The following is a 22,913-nucleotide window of genomic DNA, read 5'->3' as shown; positions in this document are numbered from 1 at the left end:
ATAGTCACAGGCAAGTGTAACCTTTCTTCTCAGACTGCCGTAGCTAGGATCCACAGAGGCTTCGGGCATCGTGAACTGAGCTTATGTCTCCGTCGACGAATGGCTTACCCGGGGCGTCAGACGAGGCTGGGGAATCAAGAACGGCCACTTGGTGGCTGTCGGCCAATGAAAGAAGTGACCAACGCATCGTAATTGAGAGTGTCCAGCTTTCAGATGCCTAGGTGCAGGACACAAATGATGTCGGGCGAGTCGGCAGTGCATGAACGGGTACAATGATTTACAAGTTGCAAGTAACGAGGCTCACTGTGGGACGGACTCATGCAGGGATACCCAGGCCCAGATCCCAGCCGGATCCATCTCGCCCTGGTCAGTCTCAAACTCCGCCCACCGGCCCCTGCTAGTGCGGGAGCCGTGAGCTGCCATACCGCATACTCCTATCCGACTACTCCAATTGGTCCTAATTTTCCGGAGCAGTTCGTCAGTAGGTCTACGAGTCGCCATGAGGCTTCGTCAGCGAACAGCTCGGTACGTGTGCTCATAGGTTCCTGCTTCCGGCCAATTCTTGTCCAACCATTGATAGAGCAGAGTATTGTGTCTCCTGCTCCATTTGAGAATCGTACATGTTTGCTGGTACACCATGCATTTGACGGATGATATGTTGAAACACAACAAGATAAATGTAGCTACAAACTGCTTGTCAAGGAGCAAAAGCGAAAACTCTCGATTGTTATCTAATTAATTTCGAACCTTGTTACGTCCCTTTTCGTGTTACTCGAAATGGTAGACTCTAGAGATGGTTTTACCTGGACGCCCAGCCGGGGCTTGCGCCGCGGCTTGCCCACCATTGGAGTTGTTGAGCCGCCTGTGTATACTTCGCCCTTGTCCGATGACGATCTCGCGTACGACGTCATTGTAATTGGTGCTGGTTATGCAGGCTTGGTGGCAGCTCGAGACTTGGCTACGCAAGGTGCGCATTGTAGACCTCTTTCACTATGATATGCGCTCATAAACCGTTCAGGAAAGAAAACTCTTTTGATAGAAGCCCGCGACCGACTTGGTGGACGCACATGGCACGCAACCATTGACGGCTTCAATTACGAGATGGGTGGCACGTGGATACATTGGCACATGCCCCATATCTATCGCGAAGTCTCTCTATATGGGCTCCAGGACGATTGGCTTGTTACACAGCAGTCCGGCAGCAAAGAGGACTACTTCACCCTAACCACCCCCAATGCCCAACGTAACATGACCCATGACGAAGAGGCTAGTATATTTCATTAGCCATAGATGGCAAAGGCCGGGAGGCTCAATGCTAACCTTTCACTAGGCCGATATGTTTGGACGTGTGTGGCGGATGTTTTGTGATGTAGATGGCAACGACCTTCGACAACACTGGAAGTTCCCATTTGGAACAAAACAGTCGCCCGAGCTGTCGGAAGAGTGGGACAAAATGTCCTGCCAGGACCGGCTCAATCAAATACAAGATCGACTCAGCCTGGAAGAGAGATCGATGCTCGAGGCACTACTGAAGCAGATGGGTGGGACCTCCCTCGACAAGATGGGTCTTCTCAACGCCCTTCGATGGTGGGTATTGGGCTCCCACAATCCGACTGGCCTGAACGACATTGCTCTGCATACTAGACTGCGCAGCGGTAATGGCACTTTACACAGACACATTTTTGAGCATGCGGTCTCGTCTGGAAATCTATCCTACAGTTTCAACTCAGCTGTCAGTAAGGTAGTCGACGCGGGAGAATATGTCACAGTGTTTTCCAAGAACGGCCAATCGTGGAAAACCAAGTCAGTTATTGCAACTGTTCCGCTGAATGTGCTGGCCGATATCGAGTTCTCGCCAGCGCTTCCAACTGCGAAAGTTGAAGCCAGCCGTCAAGGTCAAGTCAACTTGTGTAACAAGCTGCACTTGGACCTTGATGGTCCCGACTACAAATCGTGGACATCCTTCGCCTCTCCTGGAAGAGGTTTTGTATGCGCTCTGGGAGATCATCTAACACCGGCCAATAATTCTCATCTGGTTGCCTTTGGTCCCGACCCATCCTCGCCTGGTGGCATCCCCCTCTCGGATATAGACCAGGTGAAAAAGGCAATTCTGCACCTGCTGCCTGAAGAAAAGAGAGCCGAAGTCGGTTTTCATCGCATAGTACGTCTTCGCCCTATTTCTGTTGAAAGGCATTGGCTAAAATATACGTTCTCAGGTTGCCCATGACTGGGTCAATGACGAGTTTGCCAAGGGTACTTGGTGCTATATGGCACCAGAGTTTACGCAGAGATATGTAGCTGCTCTGCAGAAGCCGCATGGAAATGTCTTGTTCGCTAGCGGGGATTATTCCGAAGGCTGGCGGGGTTGGATCGATGGTGCTGTGCAAGCAGGTATGGAAGCGGCCCACACGGTTATTCAGCTTCAGCGCAAAAGTCTGAAGGAAAACAGCGAAAAGAACGTCAACGTCATCAATTCTACGAAGCTTTGAAGGCTTTACGAAATTGTTTTCTTGGCTATTCAGTAAAGGATTGGACCAATGTTGCAGCGCAATAACACAATGAAGTAAAGACTTAGAATCGAAGTCATGATCTGGAATTCGATCCGTGAAATGACTTTTAAACAGGGGTGGCTGGCAAAGCAAGGAAATTGAGTACTCGTAACTAGCAGGAGACATCTATGGAACAAATGCTATGAGAACTTACCATTTCATTTCTACATCTATCCCAGCACTCATCGAGAACTAGGAGGCCGGCTTGGTTGGCTAGGTAGTCAAAGTTACTATGCTTTTCAGCGACGATGCAACAGTCGGACGTCTACCAAAGCCTATTCATGCAAACAAAAGGAGACGAAAGGCAAGATATGATGATGAATCATGAATAGTTGTAAATGAACGAAATAAAACCTTTGATCATACTGCAAGGCCCACACGCATTATGCTATCTTTCAGCCCGACCTTCTATCGCTTGCATCAGACCATGGTATCTGTACCGGCCATATGCAGTCCAGGAGATTGTCGCCGCTGCGAGACCACCGCATACCACCACTGACGCGTAATTCATGTTCGTTGTGGTGACAGGCTTATACGTAGGGAAGCACATCATGATGATGAGGCAGAGGGACCAAGCTAGGGCCACTGTGGCGACAAGCCGATGGTATTTTCCCAACGAAAAGGGCGCTTTTGGTAAGCTGCAATGCTTGAATCCGAATAACACGGCCATGCATATGGGCATAGCGTACGAGATAATGAGCGTAACGGTGCACGCGCTGGAAAGTCCATAGTATGCCGTTGCGTTGCCGACGTAGATGAGACTCAGAAGACATACAATAGCCCAAGTAATCAAAAGCGAAAGGACCGGGGTCTTTGTACGGCTGTTGACCTTGGAAATGGCCTGAGGGAGGCCTCCGTCGTGAGCGAAGGACCAGATCACACGGGATGTGGCCGTCATGATGCTGGGCCCCACGCCAAGAAAGCCCATCAGAGGTAGGTAAAGTGTCATGCCAACCGTTACCGCTTTGTTGCCACCAGACACGTTGTAATAAAGTTGTGCCATGAAGCTGATCGTGCCTGTAGGGCCGCTTAGAACCCCGGAGATATCGGTGATGCAAAACACAACTCCAATGATCCATGGAAACGTCAGAACGGCACTGCACGCTATGTTGATGATTACTAAATGATTATGAGCATGTTAGCAAGTTCACTCATCGTGCTTATGCTGCGTTGTTGAGTGGGTCTTACAGCTTCGTGGCAGGTCACGCGACGCATGCTTCATTTCCTCGGACATGTGCAGCGGACTATCCCAGCTTACAAAACCGATTGCAGAGGTAAGAAGTCCGATAAGCCAGCTAATCTTCAAAGATGTGTCAGTGTGTTTGCAAACACTCTGGAGCAGGAAGATCCGAGGAACCTGACTTACTCCGGGACTTTCCCAACCGCTCAAGCTCGTGGAGTCCGTAAACACGTACTTAGCAGTGTTCTTTGGATTAACACGAACCAAGAGGTAGATAACTGTGGCGAAATAGCCGACAATGTGCACGAACATCGCGACAAACAGCAAGCGATGCAGCATCTTGACCTCGAAAACTGCAAATAATGTATAGAATGTCGCGAGACCGATGACGATCTGCCAAAACGCGCTTGGAATTAGCGAACTAAGGTTTCTCGTATAGACGAACTGGAGACCTATGATAGGGATAAGCTCACAAGTGCAGTGTGCCATCGCTCGTATGTGTAATCGGGACTGAAGAGAATTGCCCATGCTTGGATCTGCATTGCGGTGGCAAAGATGCCAGCAAGTGCGCATAGAATCCAGCCAAGCATCGTCATCCAGCCTGCATACCACGAAAGGACTCTTTGGAACTTTGGTGGCGAGAGCTCAGCCACGTAATGGTATTGGCCGCCGGCCGTCGGAATCATACTGGAGTACTCTGCGATGCAGAGAACAGTCAGGAGAGCACCGAGGCTGCTTGCCACGAAGCCCCATACCAAACTTGAACTGCCTCCTGACATCAGACCCTGGGCCATTGTGGACGAGATTGCCTCCCAGGTGATACTGGAGCAGAACGACATGAATGCGAGCGACCAGATGTTGAAATTGCGGCGGAGCTCTGACGGCTCTAAGCCAAGTTGCTGAAGTTGGATATCATCGTCGTTGATTTGGGATTTTTTCTCGCTGAGAGCCGCATCCGTTTCGTCTGAGTGGCTGATTTTCGACATTGTTGTTGCACTCTCGTAGTGAGGACTGTTGTCTCAGCTATGGCTTTTGTTTAGAATGCTCTAGTTTACCTGTACGCCTAGCTGCTTGATTGCACAAGTTGCTACATTGAGAGAGTGTGCGTCTACTCCTGTTTTGTAACAAATGGTTGCATCAGGGGTGCCAATTCCGACCGCAAACTCGGAAAGACAATGCTATGCTATACAGCGGTCTGATAAGCTGAATTGCTATCTCCAGCATCTGTTGCTCTGGCTGCAATCTGTTGTTGATGGTCGCATGCTTCTCCCCACTGGAACGGGAATCGCGCCGGAAAATCACAGCCTATGAGGAGCGTTCTGATAACACCAGATGACCAACGACCAGGGTTAATGCAACCCCAGGAACCGGAGCTTAATCAAGGCGAGTGCATCCGGAGGCGCAGAGACCCATTGATTCGACAGGGAAAACATGTCTAATGTGTAAGTGCATAGCAAGGTCCGATAACGCGGGCATAGTGATGGGAGAATCGGCTCCGAAGCAGCGAGAGGCGAACCATCGCCTCAGGACTGAAATAAAAAAGGTTCCGATGAATTACTTCAAACATCGCAACGCAAAATTACGCATTGATTTCTCCACAAGCTTCAGTCTTATCATCACTTCTCACACAACGCACCTCGCAAACTTGACATACAGGCGTTCCAACGATGGCATCTGCAGACGAATTGCGAGTAGTCATTGTCGGAGCGGGCTTTTGCGGTCTGACAGCAGCAATTGAGTGTAAGCTTCGAGGCATGCACCCAATCCTCGTCGAAGCATACCCCGGTGCCAGCTCTCACGGTGACTTGCTGGACTTTGTGCGAAATGCCGGTCGGGTCTTCGAGTCGTGGGGAGGAGGAAAGGTTGGCCGAGCGCTCACCGCGGTGGGCGTGAACGCTGCCAAGTACCTTGAGTTCTTCAACGCCGACAACGAGCTCCTGCACAAGGACCCGTGGCCGCAGGGCACCGAGTTCCAATACGTCTACGCTGGGCACCGCGGCGAAATGCATGAAATTGTGCACAACTACGCCCTGGAGATTGGTGTCGACATGCGCTTCAGCACACGCGTCGTCAGATACCTTGACTCTGACAAGGAAAGGGGCGTAGTCACCGCTACGGGCGAGAAGATCCTTGGTGACGTGGTCTTGGCTTGTGACGGGCCGAAGTCAATTGCGCGCGACCAGTTGCTGAACCTGACGGAGAGCAAGGTCAACAGCGGCTATGCAATATTCCGGGCATACTTCAACATCACCGATGAACTGCGCCAGGCACCTGGAATTGCTGAGTTGCTTCCGGAGGATGAGGACTGCGTTCGATGCTGGGTTGGACGCGACATGCACGGCTTCATCTACACATGGAAGGGTGGAAGGTGAGTTCAATCTTATTTTAATGTTCTCCCAGCATCGAACCGCCATGGATACGTCGAGGCAATGATGAAATCTCATCTGACTGCTTTGTGTACAATTCAGGGACTGTGCTTGGGTCTTGACCCACAAGGACGAGACAGACATTGCAGAGTCGTGGTCCGAGAAGACCACAAGGGCGGACGTTCGATACTTCTTGGACAAAGCCAAGTTTCCTGAAGTTTGGTACACTTTTCTCGAGGCTACCCCAGAGGACCGACTAATTGACTACAAACTTGTGTGGCGAGATCCTCTTACCACTTGGCTCTCCCCTACCAAACGAGCCGCGGTTATGGGCGATGCTGCTCATTGCCACCTTCCTACATCAGCTCAAGGAGCCTGTCAAGCGGTCGAAGACGCAGCCGTAGTTGCTATGTGCCTGGAAAAGTCCAAGGGGGATGTGGAACTGGCCTTGCAGGTCTTTGAGCGTATCCGATTCAACCGGTCTCATATTATTCACCAGGCATCCATATCAACCCGAAATATCTATCACCAACACGATTGGACGCCCGAGTATGTTGCAAAGCACCCCAGCTCTCTGGTCATCCCGCTCTTTGACTGGATTACCGAATACGATGTCTATAAAGAGGTTGATGCGCATTTTGACCACTTGGCTGCGGATGTCAGGAGCGGAAAACAAGGGACCATTGAACAGCTGGCGCTGCCAGCCGGTGGAAATTACGATGGGATGGAGATCACTGCAAACAAAGAGGTTTTGTCGGACCTGGGAAGTAAGCCTGCGATTGTTGCCTTGGAAGCAAGTTCTGTGCGGGCGTAAACATATGAATCATTTTTGTTTGAGGAAGTCATGGTACAGTTAGCAGCCAATGCTCCCTCCTGAAGCAATCCATCCTGCGTTTGTTAATCGCATCCCATGTGACGGCCTCAACATATTCTGTCATTAAATGCGAGATGTTCATCTTTTTGCATGAAATTCTTCCAGGGACAGTTTGACGATACTGAAATGGTCGTAGGCCCGGCGGCCGAGAGCTATGCAACGCAGCGGCGCGTACGCGCCCGAGGGCGCGTAGAGCTACCGTAGCTACGTAACTCTACGGTTTTAAGGCCTACGATCTTAAAAAAAAAAGGAAAGGACTCCTCATATACTTTACAGATCTAAAAAAATAAAAAGAACGGGATAAAAAGCTCGAAAATCCGCTGAAAAATAAGTAAATTCTACCTCTGATCTGTGAGATTGATGATGATGTCTCCGCTAACTTCTCGCCTCTTGAAGGGGCTAGTAATCTGGCCTCTAAACGCCGAAAACGCCGAAAAATCCAGTGGGCCCACTAAACCCCGTTCCAATACTTAACAAATACCGCTTCCTCTACCTTGAGACTCTATCACCTGGGAGAAGTCAATAAATCAATCAACCAAATGCACCCGTAGTCAAGAGGTCTTACTTCTTGTTTTCACAGGAGTCAGCGATTTGCGCTCCCATTTTACATTCGCCGCCTGTTTGGGAACAATAATTTGGCCTAGTGTGTTTGGGCAGTTATTCACTGTGGCACAAAATGCTGAAACAGGCTCTTCGAATTGACTTTCTCTCATTTAATAAACCGTCTTCCTCTTCTATTTCGGCAAATAGGCCTCGACAGTGATTTCAATATGTAGCCCAGGGAAGACCAAAGATTTAACCTCCACGCCCGTCCACACAGGTCGGGTATTCTTCAGATAAGACTTTGCAATTGGGATCACCACACCAGCAATGCCTTTGCCATTGTGCGCAACTTCAAAAGTCTTCACCTGTCCCTAACTTTAGTATGCAGACTACATCACCGGGATTGTGGACAAAAGCATACGGAATAGACATGCTCCCAAGCGTCATCACCAAGACCGGCCGCCTTGAGACTGCGAGAAACATGTTCGAAGGCTTCTTTGATTTCATCCTCGATATTCCCAGGAATCGAGCCGTCGTCCTTGATGCCAAGCTGACCGCCAACTATGATTCGGCTGACATTGGGTGGCACGACCACGGCATGCGAGATGCCGTAGTCTTGGGCAGAGGCTTCACCTCCGGCCCAGTCAGCGAAGCGGAAACCGTACTGTGTAAGCGTTGACTCTGCCATATTCGGAATGTACGGAAACTATTTGCGGAAGTTTCGCCATTTTGGCATTGCCACTGTCTCGCGTTCTTGGGTTCATATACCAAAAATGGAATCTGTGCGCTGTTTTGTTCTACCAGTAACAAAATCTTCCCTTCACTAGTTGCCATCGGAACCAACAACAGGACCTCGGAATGACTCTTCGGGTGGCCGGGTGGGATACTCGGAGGCCGCGGGCTGATGTGAAACGACGACGTCAAACAATCTGAGCGGGAAAATCAGCTTATTGGTTAGTTCTTATCTGGTCCTCGCGACACTTCAGGTATCCGGATATTTTCTGGACAGCTAGTTATTTCCTATCGGTCGGCTTCTTGGTTGGTAATTGCAGCCATCTCCTAGGCCACAAGCAGCTAAGCTACACGATATGGTGGAGCAAGATTGCTAGGATGGATGCGGGGTAATGACCTTGCAGAGCAGGGGTTGCGACTGTTTCGTAATCTATTGCATAGTACACACTCTCTCTCAGTAGGAAAAGACTGGTTAAATGACTACCTTTGCAATAAAGCCGTAATGGACTCAATGTGTTATTTCCTCGACAGGTTATGTTAAACATTGGTCTTCTGTGCTGATACACATTGACTGCGTTTTGCTTTTCAAATTCCAGCGCGCTGATCTTCGAGCCATGGCCCTCTCTTCAAAAGTCATTGTGTTGGTACAACAGAAATGGCATTTGGTCCTGCCGTGCTTGGTGTTGGTCTATTTTCTTTGGAATCGTTACCAAAAGAGGTTGTCCAAAGTTCCCGGCCCTTTGATAAACTCATTCACTACGCTGCCACGAATGTGGTCGGTCTACCGAGGCCACCACCACCTGGACGAGCTGAAATGGCATGCCAAGTATGGCAAAATCATGCGTGTAGCGCCGAACCTAGTAGCGATATCCGACGTGGATGAAATCAACCAGATATACGGCATCGGCACCAAGTTCATCAAATCTCCATTCTATGATCTTTCAGCTGTCTATGATGAGGAAGGCCTGGTCCCGGATCCGTTCGTAATTCGACATGACAAAGGACTCCACTCACGTATGAAGCGCAACGCTGCCAATGCATACAGCATGAATGGATTGGTACAGTTCGAACCATGGATCAACACCGTCATGGACCGATTGGTCGCCATTTTGGACAGGAATGCCTCATCTGGAACAGTCTGCGACTTGGGAAACCTGTTCAAGATGTTCGCGATGGACGCAGTGTGCACTTTGACCATGGGGCGAGACCTCTCCTACATGGAAAAAGGTGACCATCTTGGCTTCTTTCCAACTCTCGATCTTTTTACCAGTTACATGTCTATTGTAAGTCATGTGTAGTACGAGATTGAAATAACAATCGTACAAGGGTCCACTGACAAAAACTGCTAAACTAGATGGGTCATGTGCCTTGGCTGCATCCAGTCTCATTGGGCAACCCAACAATCGCAAAGTACATGACAGGTAGTGATAAATCTGGCACGGCCTTATTTGATCTGGCGACCAAGGAGCTTGAGAGAACTCGGCGTGAGCCTCCCGCAGAGGATGCTCCCATGACGTTTTTAGCCCGATTAGGCCTCAATCAGGACGCGAATCCCAAGTCGATTACAGATCGTGAGATCATCACTCACGCCTTTGGGAATCTCTCAGCCGGTTCCGACACCACGGCCGCCGCTATGAGGTCCGTCTTCTACAACATTCTTCGCAGCTCCAGAGCGTACGCGCGGTTGACGAAAGATGTCCGGGAGAACCTGCAGCTACCAGTCACTTTTACTAAGGCATACGCAATCCCATACCTACGAGCAGTCATTCAAGAAGCCATGCGCTTACATCCTTCTGTTGGCCAACTGCTTGGTCGAGTGGTTCCTCCTACAGGAGCCACAATAGGCAAGTTCTACCTGGCACCGGGGACAGAGGTCGGCATGTCTCCATGGGTGGTTCATCGCGACCCGGATATTTTCCCAAACCCTGATGCATTCATCCCAGAGAGATGGCTTGTTGGTGAAAACGGTACAACCGAGGCTCAGCTTCGCCGAATGGAACGATCATTCCTTGCATTCGGTCACGGATCGCACACATGCAGTGGCAAGCACATCAGCATCATGGAGGTCACCAAATTAGTTGGGACACTGCTTTTGAAATATGACATGGAGTACGTGAAGATCGGAGAGGGTTACAAATTCGTAAACCATTGGTTTACATCTCAGACTGGGTTGAATGTAGCTTTCCGCCACGTTAAGGGAAGCAACATATAGATTCAGCGGGAGAAACAAGGAACTTTAAACGGGCAGCTTTCACATACACCTACCTTAAGGTAGCAAGGGTTATTATGATGGGGTGATTTCAAGTTGCCTTCATTCAAACGTCAATCTTTTCCAAGGCAATCAGGAGTCTGCGATGCTAATTGCGGAGGCTTCAGATGGATAATCAAAGTGCTTCTCACCACAGCTTTAATTCCGGCCAAATACATCTCTCAAGGTTAGAAACAAGGTTTCCGGGAAGAGAGCAAAAGTAAGAGCTTAAAGTCAGAGCAATATTTCGCGACATCAGTTGAAGGCAGGGAAATTCATTGGAGACTAGCGGATCACTGAGCAAGGACATGCTAAAGAGCCTATGGGCATCTCTGGTCGTCTGGTCACCAACGTTATCATTGCAGACGTGCAAGAAACCCGTGCAATTGGCTACATTACGATTGTTATGAGTTCCTTTCTGGCCGCTACCCCATTATTGCCCATTCTAGGTTGTTTTCGTGGTGAGTGTTAGGCCTCTAGCTTCGATCTTCCGACATTATGTGGCATGAAGGTGAGATGACATCCTGTTGCCATGTGAATACACGTCCGTCAGCGAGTATGCCGCATCAATCGCATCTTCCGTCTGACTTCACCTTCCTTCCCGTCTGGTACAGGCCCCACTCTCATTCACCTCCATCTCATCCCACGTTGAGATTATCTCACGAAGGGACTTTCATCCTTCCTCCAATTTCATGCCAATCTTGCCACGCCTCTAGGTTGGCTCTTTTCTTCGTTGTCGTTGTCGTCGTCGCTGCCAGTAGCCCGAGGACATGTACTGCCCGAGCCGAGTACGGCCTTAATTTTCACGTGACAACGCTGTGTAAGTCCATGCCCGACGACTTCACGCACACAGCTAGTGATCTTTACATGTACAAATCTCTCAATGAGAACCGGGAAGATAGAACTGCATCTTTGCCAAATCGTACAATGCCAGCTGTCAGTACCCCTAGGTGCTGTTGACTCCCCTGCCTTCTTTGTAATCGTTCTCATCATTATCTAGGTAAACTCATTATGTATATTACGAGCAGTTGTTCAATAAACTTCTGGGGCCTAGTTCCGTTTTATGTCACAAGGGTGGAAGGGGGGCGATCGTAATCTCATTAGGATTCAGAAAAAGGGAAATTCAGCACCCAGAGGAATCGTCACACGGATCCACGTGTTCTATAGATATCGGTCAGCAAACCCGGCACAACCCTCTTCTTTCCATACAAGCCGAACTCACCCTCCGGTTGCCCTTTTATCGGAACCTGAAGCCCCTCGCATTTCTTCCACAGCTTTCAGGCATCTTCGGGTCCTGGCGTCATCTTCCCCGAACACTCTTTGGTGTCTTTTCAACGTTTCTTCTATCAACGTTCTTGCCTCTCCAATCTTCCCAACTTGAAGCTGGGCTAAAGAAAGCCAATACCTGTTTCTGAGAACCTCGGGATGATTCTGCTCGAAACGCCCCGCCAGAAGCCGCAGCACTTCCCCCCGCGTCCTCTCCGCCTCCTTCCACCGGCCCTGTTTCTCCAGGACTATGCATAGCGTCTCTTTGTAGGTGACAAACATGTTGTCCCCGTCCGTGGAGATCTGCAGCAGCTGACGGATGGATTCTTCCGCGTCTTTCAGCCGGCTCTGCCGCAGCAGGCACAACGACAGCTGGTGCTTGGCGTCCGCTAGCGGGCCGCGGGTCGAGATGTTCAATTGGACGTCCTGGTCCTGGAGGAGGCATCGGCGACAGAGCTGCTCGGCCTCTACCAGCCTGTTCTGCATGATTAGCACCTGCGCCAGCCGGACGGAGCACGCGAGCATCTGCGGGTGTTCCGCCTTGTACTCATGCGCCGCCTCGGCCTCGTGCTCTTGTGGCTCTGGGTTAGCCTTGTGCTCTTCTGCCGTCTTGGCCAGTATCTCTTCCGCTCGTCGCAGCTCATTGGTCTCCTTGAAGGTCCATCCCAGGCGTATGCTCAGTTGTATCCTGATTCCACGTAGGTCATGTCGCCCCTCGCATTGGCGCAGGGCTGACGTGAGCAAGTTGATGGCCTCTTTGAAACGCCTCTCGGCGGTCAAGGCCACGGCCAGCTGGTCCTTGAGAAAGAGAATATAACCCAAGTTGTCTGGGTCGACTTGCCTCTGGAGAAAGAGTGCCCTCGAGATCATCTTCGTCGTCTCTTGCGCCTGGCCGGCCGTGGTCAATATTCCGGCCTGCAACACCTTCCGCGCCGTGAGCAAGGGGTGCCCCTCCCCTAGTGTCGCCTGCAACCCCTCGTCTCGGGCCATTGATCGCAGCTCGACGCGGCCGCAGTCGAAGAAGAAGTGTGCCAAGTTTTCCGACAGTATCGCCCGTAGCAGGGCAACATTGTATGTGTCGGAAGGTTTGTTCTTTAGGATCTCCTTTGCGTGCGGGAGTAGGGATTGGCACGCCCGCAGTTGGGCGTATCTGGGAAAGGGGAACACTTGGGCAATGGCCCTGAGCGCTCGTTCGGCAAAGATCCCGTCCGAGTCACGCCTTCGAAGCCAGTGCCTCGTCGCCAAGTGAACAAGTCGATGGACGCCAATGTCTTTGTTCTCTCCCTGCGAAACTATGGAGAATGCCCTGAGCTTTCCAATGGCCTTTTGAAATTCGATTTGGTCGATAGATCTTCTCGGTGAATAGTCCGCAGGCGGCGTGATCTTCCTCAAATACGGAGTCGTCGTTACGTTGCGTGCCTGGCTGCTCTCCTTGTTCTGAGTGGATGAAAACAAGCATGTCGGATTGTAGTAGCTCGTGCCAGAGTTGCTTAATGTTTCCCGGTCTCTCTCGGTAGCTAAGTAATAGTCGGTTTCGCTGTCTCCCGGGTCGACTGGTCCTGCAGATCGGACATTGTTGAGATCCTCAGCGACGTCCTCGCTCTCGCGATCTTTTCCGTTGCGGTTGCTGGCCCTAAGAGAACCTTCTGCCTCATTGTACCAGTGCTCGTCATCGCCTACGTCTTTCAAGCGCTTCATGGTGTCAAAGTAAGCTCGATTGCTCAGGTAGTATTCGAAATCTTCAAACCACGGTTCGGCAAGTGCGTCGTTCAACAAGGACTGAGGGATAGCTTGGCGGTCGAAAAAGGCGATGAGGGAAAGTATTTCCGTGGCAAGAGGCTGCTCTCTTTCGATCTGTTCAAAGGATATGGCAAAGGTCAGCATGACAGCCCGCGGGACATCGTCATCCCGCCCCACCGTCCTGAAGTCCTCGCTCAGGAGACGAACGATATCATCATCGCCCCGGTCCAGCCTCTCGAGGTAGTCGCCTGCGGACATACTGTTTTCCTGTATAAAGGCAGAGGCTTGAGCGATCGCCAGCGGAAGTTTCTCAAGTCGCTCCGAAAGACCCGAGGCAATCTCGTCTGATATCTGATTATTTCCCACCAGTGCGCGAATCATCTCAACAGACTCGCGGTCGTTCATCTGGTCCACCTCGATCAGTGACGCGGGCGACGACGAAAGCTTCAGCCCGGCTTGTTTGTTCCTGGTCGTAAAGAGGACCGCGCCGTTGCCGCATGTACACTGTGGGATGAATTGTGCCAGCGCGGCGTTCTTGCCGTCTTGACCGTGCCCTGCTCGTGGCGGACTTGATCGATCTCCGTTAAAAGCTCGAGGAAAGAAGACATCGGGATCGTCCGCATTGTCAATGATGAGCAACCAGGGATCGTGACTTTTACTCTGGAGCCACGCTTTGACAAGGGACAGAATGTCGACAGATGGGCTGTCGTGACCGGGGATCTTGCATTCTCTAGCGATATCAACGTAGGCTTGCCGGAACCGGTCGGCGTTGCTGGAATACACCCAGAAGACTGATATGTCTGGGCGAATGTCCTTGAGCCAGTAAGCGTAGGCCAAAGCTATCTGCGATTTGCTGAGGTACGGTTAGCAAAAAGCCATCACCGCTCGGCATCGCTGCAGAACATACCCCACGCCCCCGAGGCCGTAGAGACACAGCCGAGGCCGGGCGTTAGCTTTGCCTTTGCCCTGGGTCGACAGCGATCTGTGGTCAAGTCCACGTTTCAAATCATCGAGGATGTCGTTACGACCAACAAAGTCGGGGTTCTTAGAGTACGGCACAACAACTGGGTTTGAAAATTCAGCCAAAATCCGGTCCCCAGAAGATCGAGGAGTTGCAATGAAGCTATTACTACGTACAGTATCCCGCTGGTAACTCAGACTCGCCCTGCCTTTTTGGCGCGCTTTCTCCAGCCATCTCTTGGCTCATGGAAGGCAATCTCGACGGCGCATGAGCGTTTCTCAACTCTCTGACCCAGCGCCGAAGCTCGTCGCAAACAGCCGTGAAGCCTGGATCCTTGACGCTGGCGAACTTTGTCATTCCCGAGTGGTCGCTATGGATCCCGATTGGGATATAGCCTGGAAGTATCGCAGAGTCTGGAGGCACAACCTGGGCTCCGTGTTAGTGACATCGTGGACAAGCAGAATAACTCATAAGCAGGGACGCATACCAACCCCACACCACGGATGGGAAGTTCCTCGTAGAAGCAGGTGATCTCGATAGCACTAAGCCCTTGCTTCGTCCGGGACTGGATCATCGTATGGAAGCTGTCCTGGATACGCGCAAGGACTTCCGAGTCCCGGCGGAGGACTTGGACGATATCGGCATTTGTCTGCTTGATCAGCCCAATGGATTTAGAGAGCCTTTCTGCCCATATGGCAAGACCTGAGCCATGATGGGGCGTTCCAAGAAAGATGATACCCTTGGTCGAAGCCAGGATAGCTTGTAAGTGCCTCTGGGGCCGCTGAAGAGAAGAAACGAGGGCCTGTATGAGTAATATGTCAATAGTTCGCTCGCAGCTTCACACGTAAGTTACAGGCATACACACATCTTCGCAAACGAGGCCACCCATACTATGGCACACGAATATCACCGGACGGTTGTTCTTGCACGTGTCAGTAGCTTCTTTGCACTGTCCGAGTATCCAGAGCAAAACCAACCGTATCGTCCTTATCGCGGAAGTTTGCAAGCGCATTCAAGAGGTTCGAGGCATGGTTAGCGATGCGACTCTGTCCCACGACACCCTTCCAGTCTGCAACGAAAGCGTCGTATCCAAATGTAAGAACACGAGCGTCGGTTATCTCTTTCGGGAGAAGGGTCTTCGGCCAGGGTTCGGTCTCGCCGGGGGCCGTCCAGGTCTCTTCACGGTGACCATTGAGTCCATGGACGAAGACAATACTGCATAAGGCAACCTTTTAGCAAGCCGCATTTCATTCTCGGCGTTAAAAACCAGTGTGACTTACTCGGCCACCACGCTGGCGCCTCGGTCGTGGAGCGGGTCGATTCCCCACGGTGCCGCCGGACGGACAGTGAAGCCCGGTGCCTCCGGAAGTGGAGAATCTCGGGATGAACGCCGAGGCCACTTCAGCTTCATGGTCGGATCGAGGGGACAGTATCAGAACCAAACTTCAAGAACGAACAGCACCACGAACATGTTTGAGAGAAGATGAGATTATCGCATCGAAACGCGGGGAAGTGGAACGGCCCAACATATGAGGGGGCGCAGGATTTCACGTGGTCTCGCTGCCTGCGCAGCCTGATTTGAGACCGCTCGACGAGGCTGACGCAACCAATCCTGGCCAGATTCCAGACTTGGCTGCATACTATTCTTCATTGCGTGCTAGGTTGGAGAGTCTTCAATCGGACACCACCTCCTCAACTCTTCCCCCCCCCCCCCCNTCCGGCCCCCCCCCCCCCACCCCTCCCCCCCCCCCCCACACGCGACGGGTGAGGCATTTGCAGATCCCCCAAAGGTTTGTATGTTTGTTTCTTTATTACCGCTATGAAAGGAGCTTACGCTACAACTTACAGGCCTCCCGTAGGGCATATAGCGCGCCTCCCGGCCTAAAGCCTGGTTGCGATGCATGACAGAGTCTATATTACAGTGGTCTCCGGCGGCGGTATGGTATGGCGGCGGTATCCAGTTCTGCCGGGCCCGGCGCCGGCACGCGGCCGGTGCCAGGTCCCACCGCAAAGTTGTGCCGGCTCCATAGGAGCCAGTTTTCCCTTTCCTATAGTAACCCGGCCCCTCCAGGGGGTACCCGGCTTGTATAGTGTAGTTACAGCTTCTGAGCGGTCAGGGGTAACCAGGCTAAGCTCTCTAGAAAGAGAAGAAATAAATGGAGAAGTGCACTAGTTTATGCCCCAGTCCGCCCTGTGCCAGCGAAACCTCCACTGTTCCTAAGGCCAGCCCTGGAGAAGTAACCTGTGACCTTCTCGAACTGTTGAATCGCGGCTGGGTCCTGCAGCAGCGCGTCCCAATACACCTGTGCCGGCGCTGTCGGCGCCGGACCGAGGTTCCTGTCGACCTCCGGCGTTGGCCAACGGGCCCGTGAGAGCCGCGTTATGCGGCAGAAGGCTGGGTGGGCGGTAGACTTGCCCCCACCCCACGAGCATCGATGAGTCCCAGCGTACCGGAACCTTTTATGATAGGCCTCGAAGTCCCCATGGTCAGAACGGGCCGCAAGGAGGTGGTACAGAAGGCCCCGGCCCAGGTTGAGCTCCGACGGTCGCTGGAGCTCAGCCGCAAGCCCGGCGCCGGCGTACCGGCGGGGACGGGCCGCAGCCAGCCACCACTCGCCACCACTCGCGGAAAAGCGCCGGGGAACGGGTGCGGGCGATACGTGTTTACCCCGCCACTGCGGCCTGTGGCGGGGGGTCTTGGAGGGCCATGGCGGCCCCCTGTTTAGCCAGAACATCGGCTAACTCGTTACCAGGTATACCGCAGTGCCCTGGCGTCCATATGAAGCAGACTTGGCGGCATGAGGCCGCCTGGTGTGCCTCAAGGACTTCTATTCCCTATGGTCCGCAATCCCTAACGTTTTCCAGAAAACAGGGAGAGAGAGTCTACTAGAGCCCTCTTAGTACCTAGGGGTCCTAATAGTCAAAGGGGTAACCAGCCCCTTCAGTAGGCGTCCAGACCACCAGTTCACCACCATGTTCTCTCCAGCTACGTGCGTAAATCCTAGATCGACAAGACCCTTCTCCAAATGGCCTTGCCAAGAGCGGAGACCTTCTCAACCTATAAAGCGCCTTTCTTAGGCGCAGGACTCGTCCGGGCACGCGATAGCCTGGTGGAAGACCCATGAAGACAGTCTCATCAAGCTCTGCGTGTACGAACACGTTCACAGCATCATATTGTAGTAACTCCAGATCGAACCGGGTAGCGATAGCTGTCAGGATTCGGAATAACATACCTGCGAGCCTAGCTGCGTACGTCTCTCGTGTGTCCTTGGGTTGCTGGTCTCCCCGGATAACGAGGCGTGTCTTGAACTTCGTGAGTCTGCCTTGTCTAACTTAGAAGTGTAGACCCAGTGGCAGCCCAGAACCTGGTGCCCTTGTGCTGTTCTCCGGGCGACTTCTTCCCACGATCTAGACCTCTTGTGTCCATCGAGGTGACTGATTTCGGCTTTTAGGAATTGCTTCACGAAGCGGGGATTTGCTAACTGGTCATGGGATGTGGGCAAGGGAGGAAGATCCCTCTAGTGTGGGTGTTTAATTACGGCTACCACGCCCGGCGGAGGTTCGTAATCCTCTCTGCGACTGACTCTGGAACCCTCTCGGAGGCGCTTGGTTGGCTAGGCCTCGCGCATACCCATCGAGGGCCATCCATATCCCGTTGTGCCTTCTTTGGCATCACTTTGTGGATCGTCGTGCCGGCTAAAAAGGCAGCCTTTTATGACATCCTTGGCGTTAATCGACGTTGAGTCTCGTTTTCAGCGGGCTTTGGTTGTCTCACAATGCCTTCAAAGCAGTTTAAGAAGCACAACAAGATTGGAGATTTTGCTATCCAAATTCGAAAATTGCTTCATGGCGTTACATTGCAGTTGCACGTAGCACAATGAAATCAAATACAAGCAAATGTTCTGTGAACCTCTGTGCTATCATCTCTAATCGAACCCCAGCATCTCAAAGTATCCCACAGAATAAGGTTACAGCTAGCTCCCTGCCCATGACGCAAGAAGCTCAACCAAAACTCCATGTCCGGCTCCTGGAATGTGGGTCCCAGCTGCAACTTTGCTTTTCCCCAATCCATCTTTCTGGTCGGAGCTTTGCAGGAGGCGGGGAAACTGAAGCCGAGGTCAAACCAATGACGCCAATTGTAGCACATTATCGATTTCAAATCTTCCCCTCTCTCAACCAACACCATTCGTCACATTGATGTACTGCCATCGACAAGCCGTCCACGTCGCCAGAAGCATCAATTCCTCTCCAAATCCCTTGATACTACCCAGATACAGTTTCTGATTCTCTCTGATCTCTAATCTGTCACCATGGTCAAAGTCGGCGACTCTCTGCCCTCCGGCACCAAATTCACGTAAGCCCCTCCCTTCGACCCATTGACGACAGAGAACTAACCAAGCCCCAAGCTACGTCCCTTACGACCCCCAAACCGAATCCCTCACAGCCTGTGGCCTCCCGATATCCTACGACGCCTCCGCCGAATGGGCCAACAAGAAGGTCGTCCTCTTCGCCGTCCCTGGTGCCTTCACCCCGGGCTGCTCCGCCCGCCACCTCCCCGGCTACATTGAGAAGCGCAAGGACCTCGTCGCCAAGGGTGTCGACATCGTTGCATGCATCGCGTACAACGATGCCTTCGTGATGAGCGCCTGGAGCAAGGCCAACAACGTCAAGAACAGCCCTGAGGAGATCCTGTTCCTCAGCGACGGCGAGCTGGCGTTCAGCAAGCAGATCGGATGGACGATGGGCGAACGGTGTGCGCGGTATGCGCTCGTGATTGACAACGGAAAGATTGTGTATGCGGAGAAGGAGGAGGTCCCGAAGGAAGTCAGTGTTAGCGGTGTTGACGCAGTGCTCGCGAAGTTGTAGATGAGCTCAGTACAGGTCTGGAACACAATCCCAATGGGCGCACCCCAAGTCCTGTTTCCCCGATCTGGAACAACTGCTTTGACCCCTTCTCCAATGGCCTCGCCATCACCGTTGCCTCCAATCGTCTTCGATTGTCTCTGTTGTCTACGTCGTTGTGGAAAAGACCTGTTTCAATCGTGATGTCCGAAATCGGGTTCCAGTTGGCATCGTCCTCCGCGAGAGAGCCTTCAGTGGGGAGCTTGAAGGAGTTGAACGGCCGTCTCTGCAGTGACTCCTCCACCGGCACCCGACAGTAGGTGATGTTGGAATCGACGTCGGAAGAGCCTATCTGCACCTTGACATTTCGGGCAACGAGTAGATGATCGATACAAAAGACCCTCCACGGAGTCAACTGAATCTGCTCCAATGTTGGTAGTGAGCGTAGAAAGAAGCCGGCAATACGTGCCCACTCCTGGGCGTGTTCAAAACCTCCCATCGGTATAGATAACATCTTGAGGCATCTTCCGAACTCAAGGACCCCCTACGGAAGGCAAGTTAGCTCACTGAGTCACTACTTCAGATGTTAAGGGGGCAAGCCTTATATTGTCAACGTAATGGGCCAACTCATCCACTGTGTCGTCGTGAATGCTACCAAACATGGCAAATCGCTCCAATTGCGGGAACGCCAGAAGAATGGTGCGTATGAAGGTGCTCTTATAGGTCATCTTCGTATTTCCCAAAGTGAAAGATGTCAAAGTATCGCTTCGAAAGGGACCGTTAATTCGAATGAGTTTGTTGTCGTAGTTCGCAGGGTCCCACCAGAAAAGTGTTTTCGTGGAAGGGCACCGGGAAATCAAGTATTCACCCAGCAGAGACCCCGCCTTGCGATCGCCAAGCCTGAGCCGCAATGTCTTCATTTTCTCGAAACACAAAGAAGGGGTTGCATAAACGAGACTTCGCACAAGACGTTCGATCCTATTCATGTGGTCAGCACCACTGATCGACAAGATGAGTTCCTCGATAAACGGTGCCATAGACGTCAGAGCGTAGCCAAGATGCGTTCCGAGACCGCGGTATTTGAGATATGTCTGTTGCCTCGGTGCACAAATCGGGAGATCCATGGATGCGAAATCTTCAGAGTGAAGTGCGATCTTGAGGGATCTTTTCAACAGACGTCAGCCTATGTTTGATGGAAGAAAATCCAGTACTAACCTCGCGTCCTTCACAATGTGAGGCCTATCGTTGAAATCTTGAATCTCTCTTAACACCTCTGAAACGGTCCCAGCGATGCAAATGGTACCAAAAACCTTGACCATCAAGTCGGCTCTCATTGATGATGAAGTGCTAGACAGCATTACAAGATCCTTCTTGGTGAGATAGCTGTTGACTTGAACTTGAAGCTCAGGCAGGAGCTGGCAGTAGGGAAAGTGTGGCTTGGTCGCATACGCCTTGGGTAGAGTGCGTTTAGTACCTTCCGCGTGGAGATGGATGTGCGAAACAGGCGTGTTGACGTTCCAGACCGGCTCGTAAGCCAGATCACACTCGAAGACCAGATCCTGGACACAAGGCATCTTGGAAGAGAAAGGGGGTAGTGGAAGTGATGGCGTTGATGAATGGAGGCTGACGTTTTGTTGTGGTGTCGTGGAAGGTATGAATTGAGGGTAAGTTGAGAATTTCTCACTGGAAGGATGGGAGGACGGGGGACGGGAAGGGGGGCTCCTTCCTTAGAGTCCAGACTTCAGGTTGTTGCGAAAGCTCAGCTTCGCTTGGTCCAAGCTTAAGTCGTTGAGAATACTAGGTTGTTATCATCGGAGTATTGTGCCTCTCGAAACGACGAGAGAGGCAAGAGCGAAGGGAAGAGGATGAACATGAATGATTGCTTCCGTTCAGGGTCCTGGCAGACGACGACATTGACTCCGTGATGCCTTTGACCTTAGGGTCCGTTTTTGAGGGCTACTACTGGTTTAAATCTGCTATCCGCCTTGCCAGAATCTCATCAATGTCATCGCTTTTCTCGATCAGTACCCCGTTGAAACCGAAGATCGCGATGGCCGCCGCCCACGTTCGACGTCTTTTGGAGGGTTGGCGGGTGTCCGTCCCTTCAGCGTCCAGACTAGAAAAAGTAGTTGAGCGGCATGACTTTGACCTCATACCCAACTTGAAAGCGGTGCTTCTGTAAACCAACCAAGAATACTAAAGCGTTGTACTTTCTTGGAAAGACTGTCCATCCGTACCAGTCGAGAGGAAGTGACACATCGTGAGGGGTGCAAGGTAAACCTCATGAATGGTGTGCAGGTGAAGTTCGTTGTCTTCATTGACTTTGAGCCCTATGCTCCCATCTTGTAACTTGGTTACAGGCGTAGATCAATCTCATCCGGATCCAACTATTGTGCTAACCCGTCGGCGACGTTGTTCTTGCATATCTGGAACAATACCGTTGTCGGCATTCTTCATCCTTTCCGACCTCGTCATTCAGAACCTGCAACATGCGGTAACCAAAGAGAATCTTGCGCTTTTGGACGCAGCTTCTCCATACTTTGGCGTGATTGACTCCACATCGAAAGGAGCATTGCCAGGCGGCATCATATCCGAGTTCGCCGGAATCGCGCGACGATATGTCTTGAGTTTTCAACAAGACACTGTCGAGTCGAGGACAGACTCATTTGAGAGTACTCCGAGTAGTGCGACCGCAGTGCCTCGAGCGACTGCACAACGAAGGCGTCTGATAGTGTTGGCACGGCATCACTCAACTATCCTCCTCCTAGCAACCAAGCAGCTGGATTGCGGATGGGTAAACTGAAGACCTTGTTTGAATGGGTATTCCCTGACTGGAGTGATGATGTGTAGCTTCACTACCTTAGGATGAGAGACCACAGGATAAATGATGACAAAGCGCAACAGAGGGTGACGCCAAATAATTCTGGCCATCAAGTAACGTAACAGGTTTTTGTTACAATAGTGAGACTTCCATTGGGGAGCAGAGAATTTTTATTGCAGCGGGCGTGGTGGCATAACGTGATGTGATACAAGTAGAAGTACATGTTGAGAGCAAGGGAGACAACTCTCGCAAGGCAACGTGCACTTAGAAGCGGACACGTCCCTTGGTAAAGGCGAGAGCTAGCCATCCAGCAATCAAAGCGAGACCACCAATGGGAGTGACAGGGCCGAGAAACTTGAGGTCGGGGTTGAGGATGAGGGCGTAGATGCTGCCGCTGAACATCGTCATGCCAGCGGTGAAGAAACCGGCAGCCACGGGGTTTTGGCGGGCGATGAGCAGAGCGATCGAGTGTGCGAGCTAATTTTCGTCAGTATTCATCGGACGAATTCCTCAGACTGAGATGATAGTCTCGAGGAACAGTATTTACCTGGTAGTGGGCTGCGGTCGTCCAGCTGGCGATCTTTGCGGGATCAGAAATGCGGTTCTTGAGGCCGTGGGCCCCGAAGGCTCCGAAGCCGACGGCGGTGGCGCCGAAGACAGCTCCGACCTTCCAGTACAGCTGGCCGCTCATGGTTTCTTCTTCGTCCTCGACGGTATCGGGCTTGGGTGATTGAGTCGGAAGAAGCGAGGTGGTCTCGTCGGCTTCAGTATTGGACATGAGGGATTGATGT

General features: G+C 51.8%; 8 protein-coding genes and 1 pseudogene across 9 annotated transcripts; 4 read left to right on the top strand and 5 right to left on the bottom strand.

Annotated features, from left to right (window-relative positions):
* Window positions 1–777: 777 nt before the first annotated feature.
* GCG54_00009038 (Monoamine oxidase N) lies at window positions 778–2,489 on the top strand (the record flags this gene model as incomplete). The annotated part of the gene is made up of 4 exons (XM_045408989.1): window positions 778–967; window positions 1,040–1,270; window positions 1,374–2,161; window positions 2,217–2,489. 4 exons carry the CDS (start codon window positions 778–780, stop codon window positions 2,487–2,489), a joined length of 1,482 nt encoding a protein of 493 aa, XP_045256234.1.
* Window positions 2,490–2,937: 448 nt separating this feature from the next.
* GCG54_00009037 (uncharacterized protein) lies at window positions 2,938–4,715 on the bottom strand (the record flags this gene model as incomplete). The annotated part of the gene is made up of 4 exons (XM_045408988.1): window positions 2,938–3,668; window positions 3,738–3,849; window positions 3,916–4,122; window positions 4,203–4,715. 4 exons carry the CDS (start codon window positions 4,713–4,715, stop codon window positions 2,938–2,940), a joined length of 1,563 nt encoding a protein of 520 aa, XP_045256233.1.
* Window positions 4,716–5,396: 681 nt separating this feature from the next.
* Window positions 5,397–6,909, top strand: GCG54_00009036 (Asperlicin C monooxygenase; the record flags this gene model as incomplete). Its single annotated transcript, XM_045408987.1, has 2 exons — window positions 5,397–6,097; window positions 6,198–6,909. 2 exons carry the CDS (start codon window positions 5,397–5,399, stop codon window positions 6,907–6,909), a joined length of 1,413 nt encoding a protein of 470 aa, XP_045256232.1.
* Window positions 6,910–7,703: 794 nt separating this feature from the next.
* GCG54_00009035 (uncharacterized protein) lies at window positions 7,704–8,200 on the bottom strand (the record flags this gene model as incomplete). The annotated part of the gene is made up of 2 exons (XM_045408986.1): window positions 7,704–7,877; window positions 7,934–8,200. The coding sequence occupies 2 exons, from the start codon at window positions 8,198–8,200 to the stop codon at window positions 7,704–7,706; spliced, it is 441 nt and encodes a 146-aa protein (XP_045256231.1).
* An 814-nt stretch (window positions 8,201–9,014) lies between these two features.
* GCG54_00009034 (Cytochrome P450 monooxygenase andK) lies at window positions 9,015–10,456 on the top strand (the record flags this gene model as incomplete). Its single annotated transcript, XM_045408985.1, has 2 exons — window positions 9,015–9,527; window positions 9,656–10,456. The coding sequence occupies 2 exons, from the start codon at window positions 9,015–9,017 to the stop codon at window positions 10,454–10,456; spliced, it is 1,314 nt and encodes a 437-aa protein (XP_045256230.1).
* Window positions 10,457–11,710: 1,254 nt separating this feature from the next.
* Window positions 11,711–15,870, bottom strand: GCG54_00009033 (annotated as a pseudogene). Its single transcript has 6 exons — window positions 15,740–15,870; window positions 15,437–15,674; window positions 15,325–15,381; window positions 14,947–15,261; window positions 14,406–14,885; window positions 11,711–14,351 (listed from the first exon to the last, which is right to left on the bottom strand). Coding segments are annotated over exons 1-6 (3,862 nt in total).
* A 2,899-nt stretch (window positions 15,871–18,769) lies between these two features.
* GCG54_00009032 (Peroxiredoxin Asp f3) lies at window positions 18,770–19,325 on the top strand (the record flags this gene model as incomplete). The annotated part of the gene is made up of 2 exons (XM_045408984.1): window positions 18,770–18,813; window positions 18,866–19,325. The coding sequence occupies 2 exons, from the start codon at window positions 18,770–18,772 to the stop codon at window positions 19,323–19,325; spliced, it is 504 nt and encodes a 167-aa protein (XP_045256229.1).
* A 43-nt stretch (window positions 19,326–19,368) lies between these two features.
* On the bottom strand, window positions 19,369–20,875 carry GCG54_00009031 (uncharacterized protein; the record flags this gene model as incomplete). Its single annotated transcript, XM_045408983.1, has 3 exons — window positions 19,369–19,845; window positions 19,916–20,465; window positions 20,517–20,875. Coding segments are annotated over 3 exons (1,386 nt in total), but the record flags the coding sequence as incomplete, so codon positions are not given.
* A 1,511-nt stretch (window positions 20,876–22,386) lies between these two features.
* GCG54_00009029 (UPF0382 membrane protein) lies at window positions 22,387–22,900 on the bottom strand (the record flags this gene model as incomplete). Its single annotated transcript, XM_045408982.1, has 2 exons — window positions 22,387–22,599; window positions 22,670–22,900. 2 exons carry the CDS (start codon window positions 22,898–22,900, stop codon window positions 22,387–22,389), a joined length of 444 nt encoding a protein of 147 aa, XP_045256227.1.
* Between the last annotated feature and the right edge of the window lie 13 nt (window positions 22,901–22,913).

This window comes from Colletotrichum gloeosporioides (genome assembly GCF_011800055.1).
Source record: "Colletotrichum gloeosporioides strain Lc1 chromosome Unknown consensus_117, whole genome shotgun sequence".
NCBI lineage: Eukaryota > Fungi > Ascomycota > Sordariomycetes > Glomerellales > Glomerellaceae > Colletotrichum > Colletotrichum gloeosporioides.
This window is presented reverse-complemented; position numbering and strand designations above follow the sequence as displayed.